This window comes from Mustelus asterias, chromosome 2, assembly GCF_964213995.1.
Source record: "Mustelus asterias chromosome 2, sMusAst1.hap1.1, whole genome shotgun sequence".
Taxonomy (NCBI): Eukaryota; Metazoa; Chordata; class Chondrichthyes; order Carcharhiniformes; family Triakidae; genus Mustelus; species Mustelus asterias.
Window position 1 is genome coordinate 46,870,249 of NC_135802.1, and position 14,442 is coordinate 46,884,690.

Here is a 14,442-nt window from a genome sequence, read left to right on the forward strand (position 1 = left end):
CCCAGGGGCGATGTGGCAGAGGAGCCGCATTTTATCATTATTTTTCTGCGCGTGCGCGGTTGAAGGCGCCGATCGGAGCTGCAGGATTTCGGGCACGTTAAGCCCCACCCACAGGCTTCTGCAGCACGATTCGGAATCGCTGATATTTTTACAGGCAGGGTGCGTATGGGGACGCCTGAGAACGGGTCTAAAAGTTGGATCTGAAACACTCCCAGTTTCAAGTCCGCTCAGCACTTAGAATCAAAATGGTAAAATAGGGCCCAAAGAGTGTAGTAGGCGTTTAGCAGAATGAAAGGTAATGCCACTGAAAAATATGAGATTCTAAAGGGGCTCATCAATGTAAATACTGAGATGTTGTTCTCTGAGCTGGAAAAATCTAGAACACAAGATCCAGTCTCAGGATAAGGGGTAAAGCACTTAGAGATGTGAAATTCCTTCACCGAATGGGTTGTGAACCTACAGAATAGTCTATCCAAGAGGCTCGGGGATGTGCCACAGTACGACATGCATACTGAAGGCTGAGATGGACAGATTGTTGGCCTCTCGGGAAATTAAGGGATTTGGGAGTGAGTGTGCAGTTGGGCTGAGAGTTAGGTGGCGTGAGAATTATGTGGAGAGCTGGGCGGATGTCCCCCAGAAGCGAGGTGGTTCTTCTAACCAGCCTGTTTCCGCACCCACTCTCCTCTGACGCTGCCTCGGGCCTGCTGAGGGAGGTGGCAGAGACAAACCTTGCCCACACAAATCTCTGGGAGTCGAAAATGTGGCTGGTGTGGGAGGAAGGGACAGGTTTGGGTTGGCAGAATTGGAAAGTGTCCCGAACCACGTTTCCTGAACCTGAGACAAAAACCCAGGCCAATGCCTTCGTCGGTCTGATCACATAATCCAGTAATTTAAAAATCCTTTCAATCACCGTAGCAAACCTGGAACACACAGCCTCGCATAGCAACCAGTGTCACTATGGTTTCAATGACAGAAAATGTATTGGCAAATTTATTCTCATCATTTGCATATGATTATAAAATGCCCACCCACATTTGAATGGAGTCATTGTTGACTTCCTGTCATGCCTGCAGGAAAATCCCACAGTTACATTGGATAATGGGAAGCTGGCAGAAAGGCTGGCAAAGAATTTGCTGGCACGTTCCACTGAAGCGATGCCAGGCAAGCAGCCTAACAATGGCCACACATCTTGTCCATTCTGACAAATGTTACAAAAGCATGTCCTGACAGGGAGTGCTGCCCCATCGTGATCATACATTGGGAATTGTGGCATACAATCAGTTAAATCAGTTAAGTGATTTAACTTTAAGAAAACCGCAAAATACAAGTTTAAAAGAGTACTGCTTAGTTACGTCAAAAATAATTATTACATAATAGTAGTTTAATAGTTGACACATCTATCCTGCACTGACACATTGCAGTCCACTCAGTATTAAACTTTGCAGGAGGTCATCTTCATTATTTCATCCAGAGCGCTGATTGAGTTGTGATTTTCATAGAATCATACAGCACAGAAGAGGCCCTTCAGCCCATCCAATCCACACCGCCACATTAGAAACACCCGAACTCCCACCTAATCCCATCTGCCAGCACTTGGCCCATAGCCCCGAATGTTATGATGTGCCAAGTGCTCATCCAGATACTTTTTAAAGCGTGTGAGGCAACCCACCTCTACCACCCTCCCAGGCAGCGCATTCCAGATCGTCACCACCCTCTGGGCAAAGAAATCTTTCCTCACATTCCCCCTAAACCTCCTGTCCCTCACCTTGAACCTATGTCCCCTCGTGACTGACCCTTCAACTAAGGGGAGCAGCTACTCCTTATCCACTCTGTCCATGTCCCTCATTTTATGGAGGTTCAGTCTTGCCTTTGTGCTCAGTGCTACTGCGGCACATGGCTACAATTGTTTGCAGTTCTACTCCTTCATTAATGAAAGAGATGCGATTACTTTCATGCTGTTGTAATCACAATAAAAACTGTTCCGGGTTGTTAATTTATGTAGTTATTAAAAAGGAACTACCAGATGCTTTTCAAATGGCCTTCAATGTTTTTGCATTTCACTTAATAGACCATTCTGTACCTTCGCAAAATAGCAACTGTTCATTTAGTGTCAAAATCAAACTAGGAGGAAGGAACTCAGAAATCTTATTGTTTTATGGCTTTGGTGTATGTTTCTTTATTGAAAGTTGGGTAACAGCAGCAATGATCTTACATCCAATACATTATCGAACCCTAGTTGCTGCTACACTGTTGATATGGTGCAGTGTGGCAGCAGCTTGCTTGTTGCAAGTAAATCACTTAACATTGTGTGGCCAGAAGCTGAGGAATCTTCAATGTTTTGTGCGGAGAGTAAAGAGCTGTGAAGGCAGAGTCAACGAATGGCTAATAAGGGAATTAAAGGATATCGGGGATAGATGAGAAAATGGAATTGAGACCATAATTAGATCCGCCATGATCTTATCAAATGGCGGAGCAGGTTTGTGGGGCTGAATGGCCAACTTTGCTCCTAATTCGTATGTTCATATGCCCGGATGTAGTTAAGGCTAAGGTAAGTTTCCTTTGTAATTTTTCAGCAAAGAATGAAAACTGGGTATTAATGGAAGAAAGATTTAAGTGCATTCGCTCAAAGCCTTCTTCATCATAAAATCCTGCAGTGCAGAAGGAGGCCATTCAGCCCATCGAGTCTGCACCGACCACAATCCCACCCAGGCCTGATCCCCATTTACCCTAGCTAGCCCCCCTGATACTAAAGGGAAATTTAGCATGGCCAATAAACCTAGCCCGCACATCTTTGGACTGCCATCTATGGTCATCAATTTACACGTACCATTTTCTCCATTAAAATTCTTGAAGGAAAATATGTGCCTCTGTCAACAAACTAATTCTGGGCTAGCTTTTCTCCTTAATGCCATCAGATATTTCTGGTGTTCAAGAATATTTTTCATACACCTGCAATGATTACCATTAGATACCATTGATTTCAGTTTGATTAGTACTTTCTGTCTGTGAACCTTGTCAATAGCCTCTTAAAGTCCAAATAGACTCCATTTTAGGGATGTGTGTAAATGTCAGCAGGGTCCAATTGGTGAAATATGACTCAGACTAACACTTATGGATGAGACTCCCACCTGGGTCTGACAGGAGATTCACCTGCAGACAAAATGAGTAGCGTTGAAATCTGAAATTGGTGGGAAATGGAGCTGCCGCACTTAAAGAGCATGCCTGCAGAACAGGAAGAGTTAATAGTACTGTAGTATAAAGGTTTCTATTGCTTAAACAGGACAAATGTTAGATTTGCCAAGCATACACCTGCCACTTCTGCATTCAGACTCTACAACAACAGCAATGATGCATCACAGAGGGTAAGAGAAAAAAAAATGATCTAAAGAAGGAACTGCCAGAAAGGATAACCAATACTTGCATCAAAGAGGTGGGTTTTAAGGAATGTCTTAATGTGGACAGGGAGATAGAAAGGTGGGCAACATTAAGGAGGGAATTCTAGAGCATGAGACCTTGGTAAATGAAGATATTGTCACCAATGTGAGGATCAGGGAGCATGGAAGAGGCCCAAGTGGTCAGAAGAATGGACCATAAGACTATTAGAAATAGGAACAGGAGTAGACCATTCGGACCCTTGAGCCTGTTCCACCATTCAATATGATCCTGGCTGATTCAATAACATTCCTCATGTCCACTTTCATATAGAATCATATAGAATCACATAGAATCCTGCAGTGCAGACAGAGGCCATTCAGCCCATCAAGTCTGCACCAACCACAATCCAACTCAGGCCCTATCCCCCTAGTCCCCCTGACACTAAGGGGCAATTTAGCATGGCCAATCCACCGAATCCAATCCACTCTTTCCTGCCCTTTCCTTGTAACCCTTGATTTCCTTACTGATTAGAAATGTACCTCAGTCTTAAATAAACACAAGGGCTCTGCCCCCACAGCTCTCTGTGGCAAGGAGCTCCAAAGACTCACAACCCTCTGTGAGAAGAAATTCTTCCTCATCTCGGTCTTAAGTTGGCACCCCTTTATCTGAGACTAAGCCATCTGGTCCTGGAATCTTCCATGAGGCATTTACTCTGTCAAGTCCCATAAGAATCCTATATGTTTCAATGAGATCACCCCTCAATCTTCTAAGTTCCAGTGAGTCCCAACCTGTTAACTTTTGCTCATAAGATAATCCCTCTGCACTGGGGATCATCCAGTGAACCTTCTCTGAACTGCCTCAAATGAAATTATATCTTTCCTTAAACAAGGGGACTAAAACTGCTCACAGTACTCCAGATGTGGTCTCACCAATACCTTGTACAGTCACAGCAAGACTTGCCTGCTCTTATACTCCAGCCCCCTTTAAATAAGGGCCAAAATTCCCTTAGCCTTCTTGATTACCTGCTGCATCTGTGTGTTAGCTTTCTGTGTTTTGTGCCTAAGTGCCCACAAATCCCTTTGTGTTGCAGTTTTCTGCAGTTTTTCTCCAGTTAAATAATTCTCTGTTCTTTTGTTCTACCTTCCAAAATGAATAACTTCACATTTTCCCACATTATACTCCATTTGCCAACTTTTTGTCCACGTACTTAACCTATCAATATCTCTTTGTAAACGGTTTGTATCCCTCTCGCAACTTGCCTTTCCACCTACTTTTGTGTTGTTTGCAAATTTGGCTACAGTACATTCACTTCCTTCCTCTAAGTCATTAATATATATTGTAAATAATTGAGGTCCCAGCACTGATCCCTATGGAACCCAATTGATTACAGGTCGCTAACCTGAAAAAGGACCTCTTATACCCACTTGTTGTTTCCTGCCTATTAACCAATTTTCTACCTCTAATACCATGGGTTCTTATCTTATGATTTAATCTTTGCTGAAGTACCTTGTCGAACACCTTCTGGAAGCCTAACTACAACACATCTACTCAAATCCATTTAACTTGATATGCGCCGTCAGTTCATCTCCCTTATTCTGAATGCTTTGTGCATTAAGATATAAAGTCTTTAGGCTTGCCTTCTTGCCTTTTTTAATCATCCTAACTTTCCCTTTGCACTGTGGCCCTATTCGCCTCTCGCCCTTGATTACCCTGTCTACCATTTTTGCAATTTAGTGTTCTCTCTTTTATTACTATCCCTGTTTCTCTTTCATTTGTCACCCTGCTTAGGTTTCTATCCCTCTACCATTCTAGCTTAAATCTTCCCAACTCATGATGAATCAGGTTCTGGGGCTGGAGAAGGTTATAGCTACAGTGGGATGGGTGAATGCCATGATTTCAGTACAAGAATGGGAATTTAATATTTGAGATAGTGAGGGACCATGACCTAATATAGTTCAGTGTGGTATAATGGGTGAACAGCACTTGGTGCAGGATATGGTTTGGGCAACATGGATTTGGATGGGTTGAAATTGGCAAAGAATGCAGAATGAAAGACAGATCAATGCGTGTATTGAAACAGTCAATTCCAGAGGTAGGAATTCTGAAGCAAACTGATTGAGCTAGGGATAAAGGCAAATTTATAGTCCAGAATATAGAATCAAACTTAGAGAAAATAATTCATCTGCATAAATTATCAGAGGCATAGTAGAAAGTCAAAATAAACATTATCCTTCCTTTATATACAGAGGACTCTCTCTTGAATTCAAATATAGTAAAATGATTTATAATGCCAAGATCCAGTATTGCAATTTGTAAGTTTTATGTCTGAATGACACTTCTATTATTATAAAGGTGTTACTGACTTTGTTCGATTTTTAGTGCATTACAAGTCCTTCACAGATGAATGAAAATAGGCTGTTTGTCATAATTACATAGAATTATATGTAACATACAACTCACAAACAGGCCATTTGGCTGAACCATTTTCTTTCTCCCTCTTTGCCATTTCCTTCGTATACTTATCAAGCTTCCCCTTAAATGCATCTTATCCGCTTCTCAATATAGTGAATTCCACATTCCCATCACTCCACAGGAACGGGAGGAGGCCATTTAGCCTCTCATCTCTGTTCAGCCATTCAAGGTAATCGTGGCTGATCTGCTGCCTAACTCATATACCCGCCTTTGCCTCATATCCTTTAACAACAGAATTCCTCTATTTTAAAATTAACAATTGATCTTGCAACAATTGCCATTCATATAAAAGCGCATTTCAAACTTCGACCAGCCTTTGTATGAACAAATGTTTCCTGATTTCAAACCTGCAAATTCTGGCTCTATTTTTTTAGATTATGCTCCACAACTAATAGAAATAGTTTTACACTCACTGCCCTTTCTGTTCTTCACAATATCTAGAAAACGTAAATCAAAAAATCACTTCTTAACCTCCTAAATTCCAGGGAAACCCTTGTCTTACAATTTAACCCTTCGAGTCCAGGCATTATTCTGATAAATCTGCGCTGCACTTCTACTGCACTAGTTTTAATTCTATTACTTTAGAAATAGACTTTAATGCTTTAGCTTTTTGACAAATGGTTTGCTTTCTCAATGGTCTTATTAGTCTGCAGTGTTACTTTTAGTGATTTATGACTCTGTGTTCCTGGACCCCATTTAGATCCTTATTTTCCAAGCAATACGTGACTCCCTTACTTTTCTTGCCTACCTGTGTTGAAACACATTTGCCAATTCTGCAAGTTTATTAATGCTACATTATACTTGTTGCCAATCTTCTCAGTATTGACTGTCCCTTCCCAATTTGATGTCATCTGCAATTTTATAAATTTGCAAAGTCTGAATCGTTGGTGTAACTTAGGAGCCCAGCACTCATCATTGTGGAGCACCGCTTTCCACTTGTGGCCACTCTGAGTAAGTACCTTTTACTCCTCCTCTCTGTTTTCTGCCTTCCAGCGAGCTAACTATTTATAATGTTACATGTCCCCCGATTCCACATGCTTTAATTTACTCATTACTTAATTATGTGGGGGCAATTCTCCCAAAAAATTTTTAAATGCTGAATTTGCGTGAAAACTGGAGTAACTCCTGCTGATTTTTTTAGCATGATTTTCGAAATGAATCTCCACACTCTGAGCACTGCAGTTTCCAAGCAAGATTTTGATTTGATTTGATTTGATTTATTATTGTCACATGTATTAACATACAGTGAAAAGTATTGTTTCTTGCACGCTATACAGACAAAACATACCATTCATAGAGAAGGAAACAAGATAGTGCAGAATGTAGTGTCATAGCTAGGGTGTAGAGAACCATCAACTTAATGCAAGGTAGGTCCATTCAAAAGTCTGACAGCAGCAGGGAAGAAGCTGTTCTTGAGTCGGTTGGTACATGATGTCAGACTTTTGTATCTTTTTCCTGACGGAAGAAGGTAGAAGAGAGAATGTCCGGGATGCATGGGGTCCTTAATTATGCTGGCTGCTTTGCCGAGGCAGCGGGAAGTGTAGACAGAGCCAATGGATGGTAGGCTGGTTTGCGTGATGGATTGGGTTACATTCACGATCTTTAATTCATACTGAAAATCAGTGAGTGGGACCTATTTCCGCTGGAGAGGCCAGCAGCATAGCGTTAAGCAGGCCACTGCACATGTGCTGATCTGTCAGCACTGCTGGCCAGCCCCGCAACACCCCATCACGGGCTTTCTGATCCCCTCACCACCCCCTCCCTGATCGCTGGCCTCCAAACGTCTCCGGGTCAGGCCCAATGTCCCCCTACCCCTGCCCCGGCAGTCCTGCTCCCCTGCCCCCTGCAGTCCTGACCCCAGCTCTGACCACCCCCACCCAGATGGCCAACCCTGATCACCCCCTTCCCCCCCTCTCCCAGCGATTGTCTGGCTGAGTGGCAGCAGGACCTCCCCAGCCCCACCGCTCACCTCCCATAGGCCCTACCCCAATAGGCCACACCCATTCTGGCCCCATTCCCTTGGCACTTCCTGATTCCCAGTGGGCAGTGCCAAGCTGCTCCTTGGGCATTGCCATTTTGCCGCTTGGGCAGTGCCAGGGGGCCAGGCCGGCACTGCCCAATGTGAATCCTGCCATTACCCCTGACATCCTGGGGGGGGGGGCTCAATGACATCTGTTCCCTCCAGCAGGGTCAGGCCACCAGCTCCCTGTTAGTGGGGAGTTCTTGTAAACCACACTGGAGGGAACCACGCCTGGTGGGGGGGACGCGCTAGCAAGCCTGGGGAGACTTCAGTCTTGGATGGAAATTTAAATTTAAAAAAATCTTGGAGCCGGAGGTGCGTGGAGGCCATGGCGTCTAGCGAGGAACCCGCTAAATGGTCTCTGCTGATGCCTCCCAGCCCTTTGCACTGCTAGAGCACCACACCAGGCTTTTAGCCTCTCCTGGGGCAGGATTCTCTGGCCTCCCTGCCGTGTGTTTCTTATGGGGGAAGGCAGTGCACCATTTGCTGGTGGAGGGGTCTCCTGGTCCTGCCACTGTCAATGGGGTTTCCCATTGATTCCACCTCACGCCGCGGGTAAACGCACAGCGGGGTGCGCCGTCAGCAGGACCAGAGGTTCCCGCCAGCACTTCTGGCCCTGATCTAACTGTCTCTGAGCCAATTTTCACATGATTTGGGCAATAATGCAGAGATCATTAACCTCATAAAGACATTTTATTTAAATTAAACTGTGGCCAAGGAGTCAATCCTTGCCAGCCACAGCTGCTAATCTTACAATCAGCAACCAATTTACAAAATGGATAGTGAATCAAGCAAAGAGCTTCCTCACAGTCTGAAAGAAAATTCACAACACCCGGTTAAAGTCCAACCTGATGACATCTTGTGTCAGCACGCAATCAGGACTCACCTGATGAAGGGGCAGTGCTCCGAAAGCTTGTGATTCCAAATAAACCGATTGGACTTTAACCTGGTGTTGTGAGTTTTCTTACTGTGCCCACCCCAGTCCAACACTGGCATCTCCACATCATGCCTGAAAGAAAGGACAGTGCCGTACTTTTGATCTGGGAATTGCTAAAATCAGCAAAGAAAGCAAGCACTTCCATAAAGAAAGTGACATAAATACAGGACAGCCGTCTCGGCTCATTCATAAGCACAGATACACTATGGAGGCCTGAGTGCCAGCTCACTACTTGTCCCCATTGATCACCTGGCACAAGGATTAAGAAAAAGTGGAAACACGGAAAGCATAACCATATTTGGCTGCACCTATGCTGAATGGTCAGTAATTCAGACAAGTTGTCAAAACCTTCAATGAAGCCTTCTGCTATCATGTTGCGTCTAGCCAGATGTTAAGAGATATGAATTGAGAAAAAGGAGGCAGATCCGAGCTCATGATTTGAAATCTAATGTTGACCATTTTAGTGCATTCACCAGCTGCCTGTAAAAGCCTGCTCCTGTTCTGTGCTAGCAAGTGCAGTGTTGGCTAAACAGCTAGCACACTAATCAGTTATCTTTACATTCAGCGCACGATCTTTTCTTGTCTCAGGACTTGAAGCAGGTGGATGATGGTTGCAATGGGAGACTCTTTAATAGCTTAAAAATCATACAGTTGGTAAGGAAACCTTTAATCTGCATGATTTGAATTTTTGCTTTGGTTAGGAGCATGTCTGGTACGTGGTGAAAAGATTCCCACATTAAAGAATCTTCAAAACAAGTTCCTCTTTGCCCTTTGTTTGTCTAGAAAACACCACCTCCCCAAATGCTCAGTGTTTACACATAGATTAATTGGTACAGCTCAGGATTAGGAATCGCCAAGGGTCTGCTGTTAGAGTACTGAAAAGAGTTCAACCAACTGTTATGGTGCTTTTGACCAGATCATGAACACACAGGACGCCCCAATGATATGTAGCTCTAACACTTGGAGGTGGAGAGCTTCAGCAGCAGTTGCTTGACACTGAACAACATGGAGCTTGCTGAAACTGCCAGTGACCGGCTTAATAAAGCCTGCTCTTGTGTCAGCAGGCTTTATTCCAGTAAAGACTCGCATTTCAACCATTATTTTGTAAATTGAGTTTGTGTCTTTATATGACCTGTTTGTGAACAGAACTCCCACTCACCTGACGAAGGGGCAACGCTCCGAAAGCTAGTGGCCTGTGCTACCAAATAAACCTGTTGGACTTTAACCTGGTGTTGTGAGACTTCTTACTGTGTTTACCCCAATCCAACGCCGGCATCTCCACATCTTGTGTCAGCACGCAATCTTCTCCCTGACACTGGAACAGATTTCAAGGGACGGCTTGTGACTCTATCAGAAGCCTTTGCGTTAGATAAAGTATGTTCAATTAACTTTCTCAATCTAATTACCATAACCTGAGAGGGATATTTCAAACAGCGGTTCACATTGTGTGTAGCACCTATGGAAAACTCAGTTTGCCATAAATAGCATCTATTGCATCTTAAAGAGCAGATCTAGAAATCAGCATGTTGTTCAGTCGATAGTTGCTTTTTTGACATGCCTTATGTCCGACACAAAAGAATGCTGAGGTTTGCTGGAGTAGTGAAGATGTAGCTATTTCCCTTTGCTTTAATGCCTGGAGGGAGAAATTTATACACACCCAAAATGGGCATGTCGGAGGCTCGATGGGCAGTAACCTTGCCCCCTGAGCCAAAAAGGTGTAGGTTCAAGCCCATGTGCACAAATATCAAAGCAAACACTCGAGTGTTGGACAGTGGGAGGTTGGATGAGATCAAGACCCTGCCCGGAATTCTCTGGCCTTCCGTGCTGGTGGATCTTCCAGTCCCGCTGATGCGCACCCCTGCTATGGGAAATCCCATTGGCAGCAGCGGGACCAGAAGATCCTGCCACTGGCGAGCGGCTGCTTCCCACATGCAGCTGGGAGGCCAGAGAATCTGCCCCGTCTGTCCTTTCCATTAGATGTAAGAAATCCAGTGGCATAAGCCTTGTAGAGTCATAGAGGCATACAGCACAGAAACAGGCCCTTCAGCCCTCCATGTCTATGCCGATCATCAAATACCAATCTAATTTGAAGAGTTGATGGGCTGAATGGCCTCCTTCTGCACTGTAGGGATTCTATAAATTGTGCCACCAAGTCTGGCAAACAATTGTAAAACATTTGCCAAACATGATCAGTAACTACAAGTTCAAACAGTTCTCGTCTTCCTTTATAGTATATTAGAATGTTACATAAGGTACTTAATTACCATTCTCATTTCCTAGGCTCTGATCTTTTGTCGGTCGAAAACTCTGAAATGAACCCTGCCCCAAGATCCAATCAAAGTTATCTGCCAGGGAATTTTTCCAACCGCATTGCCCACTTTCAAAGGTGCAGGATGTTCCACATTCTTTCTCATCTGTATTATCGCTGCAGTCATTTACAAAATCACATCTCTGTCCCGGTAGGTAGCAGTTTCCATTCTGGCACTCCAAGTAACCTTGTGGGCAGCGTCCTGTAAAGAACAAGGAATTCCCATGAATAAGTTTAAACAGGTTACAAAGGGATCACTGAAGTGTCACTTGCAGTCAATGGCTGTTGGATTGCTTAGCTTTCAGTAGGGCCTACTTCCATTAACACATTCATTATTGCCTCAGGGCTCTTTATGCCATTGAATGTGATCAACAGAAGGGAATCTCTAAAGGAAAATTCTCATTTAATCAGTGCTATCATTACGATTTCTTATCTCAGTAACATCTTACCTAAGTGAAAACTTACTCCGGCTTAAAAAATGTAAATTTCTGAACAGCTGGCACAATTGTTTTTAACTTTTATTCTGAAATGCTATAATAACCTATTTATATCAAACAACCTTCACTCAGAATTTTTACTTTTCCAGAAATTAAAGGGACAGCAAGTACAGAAAACTCTACTGGCCACCCACAAATTTCCAATGTAACTTAACTGCCCTCCTAAGCAACACCATAAAGTGGCAGAACCCTCTCCCGCACTACCACAACAGTGAGTTTGGATGAGTTGCAGGTTTAATATCCATCGCTGGTACCTCACCAATGTTAGTGATTTTTTTTCTGTAGTCAGCATTGTCAGGCTCTTTGACTAAGGAATGAAACCAGCTGCAGCTGATCCAGTTCTCACCTATTGCCAACAAATTCTAGCAGGCATCAACATTGTGTGGGGTCCTTAATTTTAAATCATTTTCAGCTTTGGAACACAGAGGCTAATCACAGTGTCTCTCCTAGCACCCTAACTGAAATCAACTACATATATCATACCTGGGATATTCCGCATCTCTAAAGATGAGGCAACACCATGTTGTGCATTTATTCACAAATTTTACTTAATATTTACATGTTTGTATTGAATGTGGGGGTTGGCTAGCCCAGTTGGCTAGATGGCTACAGTGTAATGCAGAATGATGCCAAGAGTGCAGGTTCGATCCCTGTATTGGCTATGGTAGTTCATAAAGACCTCCCTCCTTGCCTTGCCTCTTGGAGCGGCCCCCCCTCAAGCTCAACAGACACTTTTCTCTCTCTGACAGAGCTAAGTCTGGAAAAAAAAAATCTCAAAGCTTCATGCATATTCTTTGAAGTTCTGAGATGCTCATCCTGGGAGAAGAAAATTATGGAATTGTGTTTTGCCTCCAGGTGCATTCCTGTTGTTCCAGGGATCCCTGCAAACCTTCAGGTCCATGGAAAGTTCCAGTACTGGCACCAGTGCTAGGATCTCTGATAACAGTTCTCTCTATCTAGCGATAACAAAGAAGATGCTTTTCAATTACAGGTAACGGTTCATTTAATATTCTTCAACATTTCCATTTTTAGCTTTTTAATTAAGGTTTTTGACACCCAGCAGCACATCTCAATTTTCTTATCTGTCTTTCATTTATAGTGCATAATATCTTCATATATTATATATTTATACGAAGCATAATAATGTTGAGGTAGGGAGGGCTATAAACAAGCAGATAAGGGATGCGTGTAAAAACGGAACGGCAATAATCATGGGGGACTTCAACATGCACATTGACTGGCAGACTCAAGTCGGTAAGGGTGGAATGGAGGAAGAGTTCTTAGAATGCTGTCGGGATAGTTTCCTTGAACAGCATGTTACGGAACCGACGAGGGAACGAGCTATTTTGGATCTGGTATTGTGTAACGAGGCAGGTAGAATTAAGGATCTTATTGTGAAGGACCCTCTTGGGTCTAGTGACCACAATATGGTCGAATTTCTGATTCAGATGGAAGAGGAGAAAGTTTGGTCTCAAACCAGTGTCCTCTGTTTGAACAGAGGGAAATATGATAGGATGAGGGATGAATTGGCTAAGGTAGACTGGGAGAGCAGGCTGGCAGGTAGGATAGCTGAGGAACAGTGGAGGATTTTTAAGGAGATCCTTTTCAGTTCTCAGCAAAAATATATTCCAGCAAAAAACAAGGATTGTAAGAAAAGGGAGAACCAGCCGTGGATAACGAAGGAAATAAAGGAGAGTATTAAAATAAAAACAGCTGCGTACAGAGTGGCCAAAAATAGTGGAGAAACAAGTGATTGGGAAAAATTTAAGAAACAACAAAGAGAGACTAAGAAAGCGATAAAGAAAGGAAGGATAGACTATGAAGCTAGGCTAGCAATTAATATAAAAAATGATAGTAAAAGTTTTTATAAATATATAAAAAGGAATAGAGTGGCTAGAGTGAATGTTGGACACTTGGAGGACGAGAGGGGGGAGTTAATAGTGGGAAATGAGGATATGGCTGAGTCTTTAAATAAGTTTTTTGTGTCGGTCTTCACGGTGGAGGACACAAATAGTTTGCCAAATATTAACGATAGAGGGTTGGCAGCAGGAGAAATACTTAATACGATTAATGTTACCAGAGAGGCAGTGCTGGGTAGACTAATGGGACTGAAGGTGGACAAGTCCCCGGGTCCGGATGGAATGCATCCCAGGGTATTGAAAGAAATGTCAGAGGTAATAGTGGATGCGTTAGTGATTATTTATCAAAACTCGTTGCATTCTGGGGTAGTGCCGGTTGATTGGAAAACGGCTAATGTTACGCCGCTGTTTAAAAAAGGAAGGAGACAAAAGGCGGGTAACTATAGGCCGGTCAGCTTAACGTCTGTAGTAGGGAAAATGCTGGAATCCATTGTTAAAGAGGAGATAGCAGGGCATCTGGATAGAAATGGTTCGATCAATCAGACGCAGCATGGATTCATGAGGGGAAAGTCGTGCTTGACGAACATGTTGGATTTTTATGAAGATGTGACTAGGGCGGTTGATGGAGGAGAACCGGTGGATGCGGTGTTTTTGGATTTCCAAAAGGCGTTTGATAAGGTGCCCCATAAAAGGCTGCTGAAGAAGATTAGGGCACACGGAGTTGGGGGTAGTGTGTTAAAGTGGATTGGGGACTGGCTATCCGACAGGAAGCAAAGAGTCGGAATAAATGGGTGTTTTTCCGGTTGGAGGAAGGTAACTAGTGGCGTGCCGCAGGGATCGGTACTCGGGCCACAACTGTTTACCATTTATATAGATGATCTGGAGGAGGGGACGGAGTGTAGGGTAACGAAGTTTGCAGACGACACAAAGATAAGTGGAAAAGTGAATCGTGTGGAGGACGGAGAAGATCTGCA

General features: G+C 43.5%; 1 protein-coding gene across 1 annotated transcript in view; it reads right to left on the reverse strand.

The window, feature by feature from the left end:
* The window catches only part of malrd1 (MAM and LDL receptor class A domain containing 1), a 272,050-nt gene that overhangs the window by 159,074 nt on the left and 98,534 nt on the right, over nt 1-14,442 (reverse strand). The window contains exon 15 of the mRNA XM_078200291.1: nt 11,069-11,314. Coding sequence (XP_078056417.1) covers nt 11,069-11,314 — 246 coding nt within the window. The remainder of the gene's footprint in view (nt 1-11,068; nt 11,315-14,442) is intronic.